This window comes from Lampris incognitus, chromosome 7 (genome assembly GCF_029633865.1).
Source record: "Lampris incognitus isolate fLamInc1 chromosome 7, fLamInc1.hap2, whole genome shotgun sequence".
Taxonomy (NCBI): domain Eukaryota; kingdom Metazoa; phylum Chordata; class Actinopteri; order Lampriformes; family Lampridae; genus Lampris; species Lampris incognitus.
The window spans coordinates 31794590-31812089 of NC_079217.1; the positions used below are offsets into that span (position 1 = coordinate 31794590).

Consider the following 17500-nt stretch of genomic DNA (forward strand, 5'->3'; position numbering starts at 1 on the left):
ATGTGTGTGTGTGTTTTATCCCCCCCCCTTTTTCTCCCCAATTGTATCCAGCCAATTACCCTATGCTTCTGAGCTGTTCCAGTAGCTGCTCCACCCCCTCTGCCGATCTGGGGAGGGCTGCAGACTACCACATGCCTCCTCCGATACATGTGGAGTCGCCAGCTGCTTCTTTTCACCTGACAGTGAAGAGTTTCACCAGGGGGATGTAGCGTGTGGGAGGATCACGCTATTTCCCCCAGTTCCCCCCCCCCTGAACAGGCACCCTGACTGACCAGAGGAGGCGCTAATGCAGCGACCAGAACACACATCAACATCTGGCTTCCCACCTGCAAACACGGGCAATTGTGACTGTAGAGACGCCCAACCAAGCCGGAGGTAACACAGGGATTTGATCCAGCGATCCCCGTGTTGGTAGGCAACAGAATAGCCCGCTACGCTACCCGGATGCCCAGGGCCATTCCATTTAACCTTTGACATCGCCAGCATTCAACATGTACCTCCTGCCCCCCTCTCTTCGTCTCTTATGATCTCATATCGTCTCATCTAATCTTGTCTTCTCTTCCTCCATACTTTTCACCCTCTTTCCCACCCACCTCTCCTTTCCTCAAGGTAAAGCCAGTGTGTCTGCATGAGCCTTGTTAGTGATGGTGCCCATTTTACTGTGTTTCCACAAAAGCTCTACATTACATAAGATAAACAGACTGCTTGTCATTGGACAATGTGGAACAGATTCGCGTTATGAATTATACTGGTCATTAACAGGATGTGACGTTGAACCCAAGCTATCACTCTGGTCTTCATTTCTTTCCCTCCCCCCTTGTGCATTGCTCTTCTGCTTAACCATCCCTCTTCCTGTTCAAGATGGGAGAGTGGTGGAGATAATCAGGCCTGTAGGCTTTAAATCAAAGCAAGAGGCTGACAGAGAAGCCTGATAGTGAGGAATAAGGGTGTTGGAAAAGTCTGTCCTGTCCTTAACCTTGCCTCGTCCTAACAAGCAATGTTAATCTGCTCTCTCTCTCTCTCTCTCTCTCTCTCTCTCTCTCTCTCTCTCTCTCTCTCTCTCTCTCTCTCTCTCAATCCATCGCATCTTTTTGGCCCTCAATCAGTGTGGTTTGAGAGGGTGTTGGGCCTCTAATCTCGTCTCAGTGCAGAGGTGTGACAGGACTAGATATGAATCGAGCAACAACTCAACTTGCAACAGCTATTCTTGGTGTGAGTCGCTTTTTTAAAAAAAAATGTTAGGATGTGTTTTGAGACATAAGGTAAGACAGAGAGAGACAGCAAGAGCAGGAAGGATGAATGTGTGTGTGTGTGTGCGTGCGTGCGTGTGCGAGCACACGTTTGGGGAGGGCATTGGACATTGTCATTTCATTAGGCAAATTGTATCTCCAAGTCCGCAACGTGAGTCGGATGTTTCTCTGCAGACATATCGCTCCAGAGAAGGTGACCTGTTCAAGAGATGTTACAGTCAGGAGACAAACTATATGTCCTCACAGCTCACCATCGGACATAATGACAGAATGGGAGGAAGGGGTGGTGATGGATATGTGAGTGTGTATGTGAGTGAGAGACTGTGTCATTTGCCGTGTGCGTGTGTGTGTGTGTGTGTGTGTGTGTGTGTGTGTGTGTGTGTGTTTGAGTATGGGGTTCTTTTGTGTCCTGGTGTATGAGTGTGCAAGGTGGTGGTTGTTGGCTGCAGGGGGGGGGGGGTTGGTTGTTGGGCCTGGAGCCAAGCTGGCTGTGGGGATGTTTTTAGTCATTTGCCCTGCCCAACCTCAAAGTGTCATAAGTGAGCCGAGATAGCAAAGTAGCCACGTTATTTTGCTGGCCAATCTTAGCCTGGGACACAATTGTGACAGGACCGGTGACCATGGATGTTTGTTCTCACTCAAGGAGATAGTAAAAAAGAAGGAGAGAGAGACCAGGGGAGGGAAAGTTCTAGCAAGCTGAGTCAAGGCTGAGTCACATCAACGGCCAAAAGGAAAGAACAACTCCAACGACATCTATCTTGCAAACAGATTATGTGGCTCAAACCTCCACTCTGTTTCACATTGTCTCTGTCTTGGCACTTTTCTCTCTGTCTGCCTCTCTGTCTTACTACATATGTTCGTTTTCTTTTTCTTTCTTTCCTCTCTCTTGCTCTCTCTCGTGCTCTCTATTTCTCTCTATTTCTCCCCTGCAAGCAGGCCTGCTCACCATGTCTTGATGACACTTCAGAATTGCAGTTTCCACCGGCAAACTGCAAGCTATGACGTCAGAATATATGCATGAGTGCCCGCTAATTGTCAATTTGGTATTGTCAAGCAAAAGTCACTGCAGAGCTTGCAGCTTCTCTCCACCATATGTGACCTATCACTTTCCAAGCTCCAAGTTCCAGCTCAGCAAAAAAAAGCACTAAGAACATTGTAAAACTGAATTTCAGGTTTTTTTATGTATTTATTTTATATGCTGACCTCATCAGAACCATCAATGTGGTTTAGGTGGTTATTTATAAGGTTGTACAAACTGCACAACTTGAGAGTGTATGAAATCCATTTAAAAAGCACAGAGGGAATTTTAAAGTCATGGTTATTCAAAGATGAGGGTTTCTTTTTTGTTTTGGTTTTTGTTTGATTTTTTTTGGCGATGCAAGGTTACAGACAAAACAGGCACATCTTCACTCAAGGGAAGGTATCTTTGCCCAGATTCATCCCACTGACTAGACTAGAAAAAATTGATTAACCCCCCCCCAATAGTGAGGAAGTAAAAAAGTAATCTACAGCTATTGTGTTGATCAAGGTTATTTTCCTTTGTGCGAAGGCAAAAAAGAAAGTATGAATTCTGAGGTAATCTGTTGAGCCAGCCTTGTTGGCTGTGGCTCTTTACAGGGAGGTTCAGCTCTCCTGGCTGTGTTATTGGAGTAGTAATTAGTATTGATACAACCTTCTCTTGGCTGGGCCCAAAGCCAGCTCGCAGCTCTCTGAATTGCATGTAGGTGACTACTTAACCAACCTGAAGTTGTGTGAATGGAGACAGTTAAAGACACAGATGCAGAGAGCATGCATGGTAGGGACTGGATTGAAAGAAACATTTTTCCTTACCCTGTATGGGCTATGTTTTTTTTTCCTTCTTCTCATGATATGCCTTGTCAGCAAAAAAGGAGAATGTAGTAGGTTGTATAGATATTCTGCGGTATAAGCAGGTTTCCTACCAGTGTCCCCTTGGCTTGACGCACAACAAAGAAGTACTGGTGTTATCAGGACAAACACAATACAGCCAAAGCATCCTGTCACTCTCCCCGGTAACAAGATAAATGCTGGTTACCCTCTTAAAGCGTCGAGATAAAACACCCCCAGCCGGTATTCGTGTTCGAACACCTCGCATATGGGCTTATTGAGCCTGCTAGTGCAAAGAGGCATTGCAATCAGAGCCTCTCTGAAGATACACACGGGTCTGGAGTTCACAAATCTCCCCAGGGCCATGTTTAATGCATGAGGCCCTAAAATGACACGGAGAGCAAGACCTCGCAACACCTTGCATGTATTCAGGGAGGCTTTTTTTTTGAGAAGCTTTGTGTGTGTGTGTCCAGCTCCTCGCCAATCGTTTTCTTTTTTCTTCTTCTTCTTCGCCAAAATGCCTGTCACATCACTGTGCCCTTTGCTTTGGACCAGCAATGTCAACACTGCATTCCTGTGTGGATCCTGTTTATGACGTGGCTCCATCACTTCAAGAAGCCCTCTTTTGCACCCCAACCCCTACCCCACCCCACCCCACCACCATTGCTTGTCAATGATCGAACAGGGGGGACATCAAAGAAGGATGCCAGAGAGAAGTCAGATGTTATTCAATTGCAGTACAAGCAAACTGCTTATGCCCCTTTCAATTGGTTGATGGCGATGTCCTATTGCTGTTTTTTTTTTTCAAGTAAATATGTTCTATTTTCAAACACCAACTAGGGGCTGTATAAGTTAATGGCCTCTTATGAAGCTCAAAAGGTGTTTTTGCAAGACTGCTGCTAAATTTAGGGCCTTATCAGCTCCCCTCTTTAAACTGCAGCAGTGGCTGTTATTAAATCCCACATCAGTCAGGAGATATTGAAAGTGTTCCTTTTTTCTTCCTCTTCTGTCTGTGTCGAGTCTCACATACTTTGTTTAAAAATACCAGTTTCAGCAAAGACCTCAGAGGCAGAGAAATACTTTGGCTCAGATCACACTTACGGTGGACTGTCATTACATTGCCTAATCACTCGAACAGAGCTAAAAACAACCACAAAGAGAATGTGTTACGCTGGCACTATTAGATTGAATGACCTTTCAAAGAGAGAAAACATCTGATGCATTTTTCACCTCATATTCTCAAGAACTGAAGACACTCGCCGGTTTTAGTATGAAGGAAGTACGGTGGTGTGGTCATCGTAGCCAGAGAGAGAGAGAGAGAGAGAACGTGTGTGTGTGTGTGTGTGTGTGTGTGTGTGTGTGTGTGTGTGTGTGTGTGTGTGTGTGTGTGTGTGTGTGTGTGTGTGTGTGTGTGTGTGTGTGTGTGTGTGTGTGTGTGTGCAGCCAGACCAATTGGCAATGATGTGCCCTCTCTTTGGGGGAATGACAATGTCAAAAACGCAGCAGCTGAGACTGCTTCATTCTACAGGCAAATTAACATTCAGTGTGCAGTAGGTCATCTCCCATGTGAGGATGGTCGCTAATCCTCCTACATTAGTGTTCTGTCAGTCAGAATCATACATCTTTGTCTTTTTTTTCCAAAGGGAAGTCGGAATTATGTTGAGTTAAAGAAATGTGAAAGTGTTAGTTTTGTTTAACTTAACCGAACCATTTGCTAATACTGGTAATGGCAGTGATGTCTGGGCAGTCCATATCCTAGAGATCTATTTGTACCATCCCAATGACAAAACAAAAGAAACATAGTTGAACCTGATCTTCAGCCACCGATGCTGAAGTATCTACTGGTAAAAGTCTTCTATGAGCATGATGAGTTGTATCCTTTTGTTAACCACAACTACTTGGGTTTTTTCTTCAAACGCACTTCACTCGCTTCAAACTCGGTCTTTTTTTTTTTTCCATTTAGCTACTATGGTGAAGACATAAAACACTATGCAGTGCATCAGTAACTCCAGTAACTCCTACCTGACAAAAACTGTTAAAAGGAGCATGTGTATACAGTTTTTTTTTGGTTTTTTTATGATATGGATATTGTTGCAATAGATATTGTATTAAATATGCTAACAATAGTGTCAAAAAATATTTGCTTCTATGGAAATTTTCAGAGTTGCAACAAAAAAAGATTCTTCATCCAGATTATCCACTAGTCAAGGAGAAGAAATGAGAGCGCTATTACATGTGGGCAAATTGAGTTGGCTGTGTATGACTATGTGAGATGGATGCATGTACATTTGGCTGTGTGCGTTTAAATTCAGGACTTTACCTTTTCAAATGTGTTGTTTCTTACTTCGCTCACTCATTTTAGTCTTTTCCAATTAAACTAACCATCAAATGTTCACACACTGATCCATTTAATGCCTGTTAAAGCATTTTATGTTAACATTGTTGATAGTAATAGGACTGGGTGGTTACAGTATCTATCAGCACAAAATCGACAGTATATAGGCATGTTTTTATTGTAACATCTCACCAAACAGAATATGTATTTAAGAAAGCAGAGTACTGAAAGGTTAAAAAAAAGGCCCACTAACAAAGGCAGTGCCCTGAAAATTGTTATATATTTATAGTCCAGGCTTTAACCATTGCACCCCTTTGTATGCAACAATGACAATCTAGAAACGTGAGCTTACTCTGCTGTTACATTCATTTTACATTCGGCAGGAGCATTAGTAGATAAGAGTGTCCTCTTACTGCTTAGAGTGTAAATGCAAACGTTGTCAAAGAGGATGCCATTATGGTTCAATATATGCCATTTTCAAAGTCAATGGGAAAGGGAACAGCTATGAAATATCTGTAAATATAACAAATGATAGATTTTTGATGCACTTTGTTCCCCCACACAGGTGTTGAGCTTCAGCTGAGGATGGCAGGAGATTCTCGAGTCCTCATGGACCACGAAATGGAGATAGGAGTCACACCTGGACAGGTAAATGTCACAAGCGCTTATTGATAAAGTCGTGAATTGGCCACTATCATTTCCACGAAGCTGGGAGGAGGATGTGAGACATGTATGATTGCGAGAAAAGGTGGCCAGGGTTAGCGCCACACAAGAGATCCAGGAGGGAGGGGAAGTGCTGGAGTCGATAAAGAGATAGTCAAGAATGATATGGAAAGAAATGGAAAGGAGGCAAATACAATAAGCTTGTGCCTGTATGGGAGGGTGTTAGACTGTTGGGGGACTGGTGAACTTCAAGAGTCTGGAAGTGGAAAATAACAAATGAAAAATGATTAAGAGCACGCCGTTGCAGATTGGTCTTAACAACGGGCAATCTCACTTATTTCAGTGTAGATGGATAGATTCCCTGGCCTGCTCAGCAGTGGAGACAGTAGACAGGGAGGGAGGGTGGATGGTGCAATTGCGACGGTTATTTGTTCTGATTCCCAAGCCGATTGGATCTTATCCTCTGTAACCGACTGTGGTCAGGAAAGTCAAATGAGAAAGAACACCCACTGCTTCCTACTGCCACACAAAGAGCTAATGAATTTGTTTATGGAGCACCAGCCGCAGGGATTGTATTGACTTAAGGGGCTAAAGATTGGGTTGCATTTTCAGTGACAGCTTCATGTGTCCTTCAAATAGGCACTTTAACAACGCAAAGTGGAGAAATGTGCAAGTCACTTTTGGCCTAAGGGGTATATAATAGTGATCAACAGCAATTTGCCGGAAAAAAAAAGGAATGATTTCAGAATGGTTAATTTTCAGTTTAAAAGCTGGCATAGGGTCTACTTTACTGCTGTATAAGCACACTTGATGATAGAACTTGAGTTCATTGACTTTCAGTCAACGCATTGTCATTGAGTTACTAATTGCTGTACTGGTCAATGAGCATTGTCTTTCAATTCTTCATTGTCAATTCTCTCATTACCACATTCTCTATACAGCAATCAATACAGATCAAAGTCAGTGAATTCAATACATGCATTCCTCAACTAATTTGTTGTGGTTGTGTATACAGGACAACAGTGGAAAAGTTAGCTATTTGACATCTTATTAAAGTCCTTGAATCAATGCTCGTGTGATGCAATTTGTTGTGAAATTTCCTTGCCAAAGAATAGAGCTATGCCTTAGATATGGCATCCCTTACCCCACTGAACTCCAAGATTGATTGCGTCATGTATAATGTGCAAGAGTAGACTAGCTGTCAAAGCAACCCCGATAGAAGATTACTGCCCTGGTGCAGCCCACGTGACTGGAGAAAGCTGGAACACAGGTGTCTGATTAGCACCTGGAGATTCACTGGGCGCTGGAGAGGTTATCATGCCATAACACAATACTACATTTCAGCTAGCAACCAAGGCTGGTTAGCTTGTGTCAACATGCTGGCAACATGTCCTCGGCCTGCTTAGAGGAATGAAATTAATAAATCTGTGTCGTGTGCATGCATGTATGTGCATTGATCTCCATGTGTCCACGTGACACCATGGTTTGCTCAAGTGAAGGTAAATAAATGTTGTGTGTGTGTGTGTGTGTGTGTGAATGTCCAAAATGGAGGCCAGTATCCAGTTTTATTTTGCTTCCACTGTAATACTGTAATAGTAAGCACATAGCAAAAAATAATCAGTCCTTTTGGCAGAAACAATGTTTTTTTTCTACCCTTAAATTTCATATCAAATCATGTAAAAGTATTCACAGTATTTGAATTGTCTATGTTTGTGTGCGTGTGTACATGTGTGTGCATGCACATATTTGTGCATGTGTGTTTTCATGTTTGCACATGTCCATATCCAGACATGTGCTGATGCGATGTGTCTGGGCATATGTCTTTTTTAGGATACTGCGAGGGCCTGCTTGGGGTGGGGGTCTGTGGGTTGCAGAGTCCGTTTCTGTTTTCCTATTCAGGCCTGCCAGTGTCCCATTGGGGACAAGGGGAAAGAACACAAGGGAGTAGGAGAGAGGCAGGGCACAGCTGTGGAGCCAGATCGCCTGGCTGGAGCAGGGCCAACACAGAAGAAGATCTACGTGTCCTTGTGTTCTTGCTCTCTCTCTCTCTCTCTCTCGCTCTCTCTCTCGCTCTCGCTCTCGCTCTCGCTCTCGCTCTTGCTCTCGCTCTTGCTCTATCACACAAAGACACACAATACCACCTCGGAGTGGTGAGGAAGCAGTGACTCTACCACAGCCCTTGATTTTACTTGGTCTCTGGCAGCAAGATCAGCTCTCTTCTTTCAACTGGTGTGAATAGGAAGGTCTGGGGTGCAAGTCCTCATTTATTTTCAAAAGTTTGTGGGATATTTTGCCATTGGTTCTGTGCATGTGTAATCAGTAGTTGATTCAGGCAATAAAATCCTCACTGCAAACTATATTGACGGAGAGATCTGTATTATCCTACAAAGTGCCTACGTGTACCAGAATGCATGGTGCTCTAGCTTCTGCATCCAGATCCATATAATCTTCTGTCCTAGTGTTGTGGGATGTCATTTACACCATTTGAACTGTTGCCTAGCTGGGGTTTTTTTCTGTTTTGTTTTGTTTTGTTTGTTTGTTTTTTGTTTTTGTTTTTTTTTCGGGAGGGGGGTTTCACTGTTTTTCTCCCCAATTGTACCTGGCCAATCACCCCGCCCAGCCCAGTTGCTGCTCCACCCCCTCTGCCAATCCGGGGAGGGCTGCAGACTACCACATGCCCCCATTCGAACCGCCAACACCCTTGTTGGTAGGCAGCGGAATAGACCACTACGCTACCCAGGCGCCTATCAGCCGCTTCTTTTCACCTGACAGTGAGGAGTTTCGCCAGGGGGACGTAGCGCATGGGAGGATCACGTTATTCCCTCCAGTTCCCCCTCCCCCCCGAACAGGCGCCCCGATCGACCAGAGGAGGCGCTAGTGCAGCAACCAGGACAGTGGGCGCTGAACCAGGACACATAGTACCCACATCCGGCTTCCCACCCGCAGACACGGCCAACTGTGTCTGTAGGGACGCCCGACCAAGCCGGAGGTAACACTAAGATTCAAACCGACGATCCCCATTTTGGTAGGCAACGGAATAGATCGCTATGCTACCTGGACGCCCTAGCTGTGTTTTTTTTTAACAGCGTGTAGATTAGAGTAGATTAGAGGATAAGAAAAAAAAATTCTGCTAGGCTGTAGTATTTCTGGCCACCAACTGACGTCACGATTCGTCACTTGGCAACCCGAAAAAAAAACTCATTTTCAATGCCCCCCCCCCCCCCCCACAAACGTGCAGAAAGGATCAGGAACAGCTGCAGGTGTTTTTCATGTGCTATCCTTGTTCCAGATACTCAGAGATATGGGCAATGTATACACTCAATGTCGGTAAGGAGGGGAAAAATACCCTAATATACCCAAGTGAGAAAGAATTCGCTCAAACTGTCTCTTTTCCTTTTCTTTCTTACTGTCTTTCCCATTTTGTGACAATGTGTTTCTCCCTCTCTACTCACCCTTTTCCCTCTGCCTAGGTGAAGAAGCTTCCCAAACATTTGCGGGAGGCTCAGATCTCGACGGAACGGACCCACCTGATTTCCGACCCGGTGAAGAAGCCCCGTCAGCGTTACGTGCAAAAGGACGGCAAGTGCAATGTTCACCATGGTAATGTGCAAGAAACCTACCGTTACCTCAGTGACTTGTTCACTACGCTGGTGGACCTGCGCTGGCGTCTTAGCCTCTTCATCTTCACCTTGGTTTACGTGGTCAACTGGCTGTTCTTTGGCCTACTGTGGTGGCTGATTGCACTCATCCGTGGAGATTTGGTACACGCTGACGAGGAGGGCTGGACCCCCTGCGTGGAAAACCTCAATAGTTTCGTCTCAGCCTTCCTCTTCTCCATTGAGACGGAGACCACCATCGGCTATGGTTATCGTGTCATTACAGAAAAATGCCCAGAGGGCATCATCCTGCTGCTGGTACAGGCCATCCTAGGCTCGATTGTCAATGCTATGATGGTGGGCTGCATGTTTGTCAAGATATCTCAGCCAAAGAACCGTGCCGAAACCCTCATGTTCTCACACAAGGCTGTCATCTCCGTGCGGGACAACAAGATGTGCCTCATGTTCCGTGTGGGGGACCTTAGGAACTCTCACATTGTAGAGGCGTCAATCCGCGCCAAGCTGATCCGCTCACAGCAGACTAAGGAAGGGGAGTTCATCCCACTCAACCAGACCGACATCAATATTGGCTTCGATACAGGAGACGATCGCCTGTTCCTTGTGTCTCCTCTCATCATCTCCCACGAGATCAACGAGAAGAGCCCCTTCTGGGAGATGTCGCAGGCCCAAATGGAGAAGGAGGAGTTCGAGATCGTGGTCATCCTGGAAGGCATGGTGGAGGCTACAGGTAGGAAGGGGAGAGAAGGATGAGTGTGCAGGTAGATGCATGGATAAGCGGAAGGAGAGGGAAAAATGTATCGGTAAAGTGAGAAAATATATAAGGGATGATGGATGAAGAAAGACAGATGTAAGAGTGGTCGTATGCATTATGGAAGGATAGAATGATGGATACACATCTTAAAGGGGTGAGATTCCTCTCTGTTCATTAATTGGTTGACAAACAAAGAGGAATTAAGTAATAGATGAAGGGGAGATTGGTGCTGGTTGTATAAAGGAGGACTGAACGAGCAATGAGACGATGAGCAGAAAGAGGAAAGGTGGTGAGAGTGTAAACATTGTGAGGGTCACAGAAAACAAAAGTTAACATAGTGGATGAATGAAAGCGAGAAACTATGTGACAGAGACTGAAATTGAAGGAGTGGAGGTGAAAGTTGATACCAACAAACGTACACTCAGGTTATATTTTGAGGTCAAAAGGTATTATTGGTCAGTTTTATTGACTGCTTAAAAAACGATCGTGTTTTCAAAACTTGCCTTTTTTTTACTTTTTTCTTTTGTCAATTCTATTCGGCCAATATTGATTTTGTTCTGTTTTCTTCTATCAGTTCTGTAGCATCGATTTGATGTTCACCATCAAATCATTTTGACTTTATTTCAGGTACCTGTTATCTTAAGTCCATGCCATCTGTTACAACTGCCTAACAAATGTTTCTCCATACATACTGCAACCCACATTTCCTGTGTTTCTGCATCAGGATTGTCTTTTTGATATTGTTTGTTCCAAAATGAACAAACTGTAGCTACCCAGGCTGCTGATCTGTATTTTGGGGAAAAGTCAACGCAGCGATGACAAAAAGCGCTTCAGGCTAGTTCCATTGTACAATAGATGTAGCCAGTCATTCTCTGGAAACTTCCACAAAACATACCATTTTCCTAGTCCTAGACTGTAATTAAGCAAGCCAAAGCAAAGAATTTAATGGGTTACACTCCACATTTTGACACAAATTGAAATACAGCAGTGACAAAGAGGTATCCAAACCACCATGCCATTTATACTCAATAATATCCAAGGGATGTGAAAATCAATTTTATTCATGAGAGCCTTGCTCGTGTTAGACTATCCTTGGAAAGACTTGTATTGAATATAGATCTGCTTATTTATCATTACAATGCGTGGAAAAAAGTCACATTTACAATATGATGCTCGCTAATTGCTTATTTGCTGCTCTAATATGATTCCTGTGGGATACTGACTAATCAGGTGAAAATGTGCAAACCACATTTGTTATTTGCCTTTGTTCAAGGACTGATTATGATGCGCTCATTTTAAATACAATACATTATACATGTCACTTGTCTACTTTTATTGTGTATCATCATATTTTCTCTTGCATGGATATGAATAAATAAGACACTCATTTAAAGCCACAGAAACACAACAACGATTTGCCTTTTTCAAAAAACCTTAGACACAATGACGCGTTACTTTTACTGCACCACACATTCCTGCTCTATTTCTTTGAGGGTTTTTTTTCTTCTTTCATTTACAGGTTTGTTTAATACACACAAACACACACACACATTTATATATATATATTTTTTTTTTAATATAAAGCACTGCTAGTCATTATGCTTCCTGCTCACACTGTTGGATGCTTTACTCAGTCATTAATTTGCCTTCCGCTTCACCGGCAGGGACCAAGGTTTGCGGAGGTTATGACGTTATCATCCCTGACCACCGAATGATGAATAAATCTGACCCTTTTTTGTCCCGCCCTCATTTCCTGTCTCTGACATCACTGCCCTTCAAAGACAAATAGATCTAATCACAGGGTGTTCTCTGAGGAATTAACATGAAGGCCTCTTTTGGTGAGGAATAATTGTAGCTTACCGCTATTTCACACAAGATATTTTGTGAGAAAGCAAGTCAATAAGCTACAATGGAGGAAAATATGGCCTGCTTTTTGTTAATGACATTGATTTTGTGGACTTTGTGTAAATTACAACTACTGCATTTGACACACAGGCCAAATCATAAGTCAACATGGTATTGAACCGCTGAAAGGACCCGGGCACACAAATCTTTATGCTGCAGTTGAGCCTGTAGCTAGTACCTCCAGTAGATAATGATGGTTTTTTTGAAAGATTTTTTTTTTAAAGAACTGTCAAGGGGATTCTAAGGTCACACACACAATGTTCAAATATATATTCATGTAAGCATCTCCAGTAGCTATTCTAAACTGATTAGACTTGTTCGTCAAGACAGTCCTGTTGTTTGCAGTGATAGTGAATCACTTTTCTTGCATTTAATATGCATTTGAAAATTTTTATTTTAAGATTAACAGGGGAATAAAGCAACACTTGGAGGATTTTAGGCAAAGTAGTTAAGGTTGCATTCTGGCACAACTTTACCCATTAGCAAGGTACATGGAATGAGAATTCAGTAATTCCAGCCACATGACCCTGACAAAGGCTACATGATGAAATGCAATTAAATGTTTTTAGTTTTACCAATAAAATTTGCTATTTCCCAGTACAGCAACCGTGGCTTGAATCACCTTTTTTTTATTCCATGATTTTTAGGCAAATCAAGAGGTGTTGGCCCTAACCAGATGGTAAGAGTAGCAAAAACACTTTACAATCTCTAATAAAAGCTGCCAATATTCTTATGAAAGAAAGATTAGAAGGCATCTGCTCTGACTCAGCATGTTTCTGGACCCACACACAATAAGGGGCATACTCTAGACTTAGTCATATCAAAAGGACTTAATATTACTGTACCCTGTGTCATAGATGTTGCTATCTCTGATCACTGATGTATATTTTTTGATGTGTCAGCTCTTCCTGTACAACAGAAGAGCACTCGCATGCTCAAAAAACGCTTAATTGATAATAACACAATTGAAACCTTTCAGAAAACTGTAAATGAGTTGTCGCCGTTCATGTCATCACAAACTGAGCATCTTGTGAACGACTTCAACTCAAAAATACGGAATATCTTTGACAACATTGCACCTGTTAGAACTAAAAACATAGAAAAACAAAAAGCCCCCTGGAGAAATGGAGTGGTTATTAGGCAGCTTAACAGAGAATGTCGCCAAGCAGAACGACAGTGGAGAAAGACTAAATTTCAGGTTCACCATGAAATTTACAAGGACAGACTGAACAAGTACTGCAAAGAAATTAAACAGGCCAGACAGTCTTTTTTTCTCTAAAATCATTAATGAAAATATTAATAGTAAAGTGCTTTTCTCCACTATTGACCGACTTATTAATCCACCGTCTCCAAACCCATCAGAGATGCTGTCCACTCAAATATGTGAGCAATTCGCTACATTCTTCAATAACAAAATTATTGCTATTAGACAGAACATTAGTGCCTCAAGATCCAGTACTGAACCTACCCTCCAGTTCTCCAGAAATATCACTGGTGCCATGTCTAACTTTGACACTCTAGACCTTAAAAGTCTAGACAATATTGTTAGGCGGCTCAGGTCATCCACCTGCTGCTTGGATCCTCTCCCTACCAAATTTTTTAAAAATGTTTTTAATTGCTTAGCACATGATATTTTAGAAATTATTAACTACTCTCTTCAGGCAGGTATATTTCCTGCAGCACTTAAGACAGCTGTCGTTAAACCACTTCTGAAGAAGAGTAATCTTGATGCGACAGTTATTGCCAACTACAGGCCCATCTCCAACTTACCATTCCTCAGCAAAATCCTTGAAAAAACAGTTTATTCTCAAGATAATAACTATTTAATATCTAACAACCTTCTAGGCATTTGTCAATCGGGTTTTTGATCTCACCATAGCACAGAAACAGCACTTATCAAAGTTGTGAACGATCTACATATGAACACAGATTCTAATAAATTGTCTGTTCTTGTGCCCCTGGATCTCAGTGCTGCTTTCGACACTGTTGATCATGATATTTTGCTAGAGAGATTAGAAAAATGGATTGGCCTTTCTGGCCCGGTTCTTAACTGGTTAGAACATAACGTCAGGACAGGCAGTTCTTTGTGTCTATTGGAGACTTTTCCTCGGACAAAGTGGGTATAATGTGTGGGCTACCCCAAGGTTCGATTGTTGGACCACTTCTATTCAATCTCTATATGCTCCCACTTGCACATGTTATACAGAAACACAAAATAAATTACTATTATTATGCAGATGATTCACAACTGTACATATCCCTATCTTCTGATGACCTAGCTCCCATACGTTCCCTAATTCAGTGTATTGACGATATTACGTTATGGATGTCAGATAACTTTTTACAACCGAACAAAGACAAGACAGAAATACTTATTTTTGGTGCAAAGACTCAGAGACAGAGAATTGCAGCTCATCTCAGCTCTCTGTCTCTGGAGTGCAAAGGTGAAGCTAGAAATCCCTGTGTAATCATGGACAGTGATCTAAATTTTAAGAGCCACATCAATCATCTCTCACAAGATCAGCCTTCTACCATCTTAAAAACATTTCAAAACTAAGGGGCTTTCTATCAATATCAGACTGTGAGAAATTAATCCATGCTTTTATAACAAGTAGACTAGACTACTGCAATGGACTATTCACCGGCCTCCCAAAATAACTTGTGCACCAACTACAATTAATTCAAAATGCGGCAGCACGTGTTCTCACCAGAACTAAAAAGTATGAGCATATTAAACCTGTTCTTAGATGTCTGCAATGGCTCCCCGTTAAAACTAGAATTGATTTTAAAATTAAAAACGACTACCTTAGGATATTAATGAGTCAGGCTGTACAACAATTCACAGGGGCATGTAAAATATAACTGTCTGCAAAGCCACCATGCCAGGAAATGTGTTCTGTCAGAAACTAAGAAACTGACAGTTAACTGGTTGGTGAAATGGCTTCATTTTCCCTTTAATGGGCTGCCATCATTTCTCTCTTCTGCTGACAACTACCCTGTGGTTTTCTATATGACACAATGAGTCAGGCTCGGAAAACCACCAACAGCATTTCTCATGCGCAAGTACATTATTTAAAATTGAAACTGGCTATTACAAAATAAGATGATGATTAATCTCTAGAGCACTTTGTTCTTGTCCACGATGCTATAACACTAAATGATGAAAATGAATCAAATATCTGCACATTTAAAGGGATAGTATTAGGTTCCTTTGAAATTGTACTAATTATACTCCCCTTGTTTTCAAAAACTAAAAATCCAATCTCTCGCCTTGTTTTTCTTTTTTCTAAAGCATACAAAAAATATCAAAGAAAGTTGAATCACTTCATCTGAACACAATGTTTATTGACAGATACGTTACGTTAAACATGTCTAGATGAACTGATCCAACTTTCTTTGATTTTCTTTTTTGTATTATTGAGCATGCATAAAGACATACATAAAACATTTTCAGGTTTAATTCGCCACACCAATTTATCCAGTTTAATTCACTCCCTACTTATACTATCTTTCCCCAAAATCTGCCCTTAATCCATGGCATCACCTCCTCGTAAAAAGATTGATGTGATCAAATTCATTCAAACATAAAATATGTCTAAACATACAATATGAGATGTTAACATACTAAAGATGTGCTATATTAAAAAGGGCACCACAATACCCATTAGGTGACTTCTGGCATGGACATGTAACCCACCCATAAAATAGTGGCTAAAGACATCCCTTTACTCACTAACACTAAGAGGCTATCTCACAAATTCAAGTTCTCTAGCATTAGGTTTTGTAACCATTTGTCAGTCTATATATTTTAATCTGATATATCTGATCCATAGTGAACAATGATAAGACTTGTCTTTAACTATACCCTAGACTAAAAGGTGTTGATTCGACAGATAAATGGCTAATGATGCATGCCAAGTGTTAGCTTTTGCTAAGTTCACAGTTAGCACAACTGTTTAGAACCCTGGCTTTAAGTGGCTGGCTGGCTTCTCACTTTTCTTCTGTCTGGGATGTGTAGCCACTTGCCTTAAAGAACAACTAAACACCAGAACATGTTAGTGAGTTTGCAGACATCTAAAAGTTAAAAACCATGTAAAGGTTAAACACATGGCAGGCTGGTCTTGGTATTCTGTGATGTTAGCATAGCAGGATAAACGCAGCTGCTGATTATCTAATTGCACTGTTTGATTCAGGTGTACCAGCATTGACAGACAGACAGCACTAACAATTGTCAATAGTATTGTCAATGGTGGTTCTTTGGCACACCTATATATCCAAGAGAGCCATTATTAATGTTATTAGCTGCAACTGTGTTTATCCTTCTTCCTTCTATGCTAACCTCAGACAAGGGTCACCCAGATTTTTAAACTGATTTTCACCCGGAATTTGTTTCCACGGATCCAAAAGTTGTTCCTTTTTGTGTGAGGTTATGTAACAGTGTCCTCTTTCGGCATACTGGATGGCTTTAAAAAATAAAAACCGAAAACGCTGAGCCTTGATCACAGAGTACCAAGACCAGTCTTCCATGTTTTAACCTTTACATGGTTTTTAAATTACTCTTTAAGGTTTTCACAGGCTTCAGATACATTAATTTGAACAACGCATTGTCTGACCGCATTGGACAGATCATTTTATATCTTTTCCATACTAACCAAAGGTGGCTTGCAAACCTGTCCAGCATAGAGAGGGGTGGGGTTATAAACAGTAATAGCAATGTAAAAAGTCACAATTACAAAGAAAATTCTTTTTCACTCTCAAAGTTTTGTTTTTCTTTTTTTTTCTAGAAGCTGTTTGTGGTGAGCTATAAGCAGTAAACATGGTGGCGGAAGTACTTGTTAAAACTGGTCAATGGCTACAGAAAATGGGTATAGACTTTGGGAATGTCAGTTCTGGAAAGTTATAAAAAAATGCTGAGACCCAGACATCTTCAATCCACTTGTCTGAAAGGAGCATTCTGATGTTATTTGACGCTACCCCATGTTCCAAACAGTGTGCCATTTGACGCATGCAGCAGCCCTGAGCTCCATAGACTCCCAACACCTATGTGGATATGTCTTGATGCGGTTTCACAGCAAGTTTGTGCCCTGAGATGAAATTGGCTTTCACACACAGGGTTGTCTGGCTTGATATTTGC

General features: G+C 42.0%; 1 protein-coding gene across 1 annotated transcript in view; it reads left to right on the forward strand.

Annotated features, from left to right (window-relative positions):
• Positions 1–6015: 6015 nt before the first annotated feature.
• kcnj5 (potassium inwardly rectifying channel subfamily J member 5) overlaps positions 6016–17500 on the forward strand; it is a 15790-nt gene continuing 4305 nt past the window's right edge. The window contains exons 1-2 of the mRNA XM_056283115.1: positions 6016–6078; positions 9564–10437. Coding sequence (XP_056139090.1) covers positions 6016–6078; positions 9564–10437 — 937 coding nt within the window. The remainder of the gene's footprint in view (positions 6079–9563; positions 10438–17500) is intronic.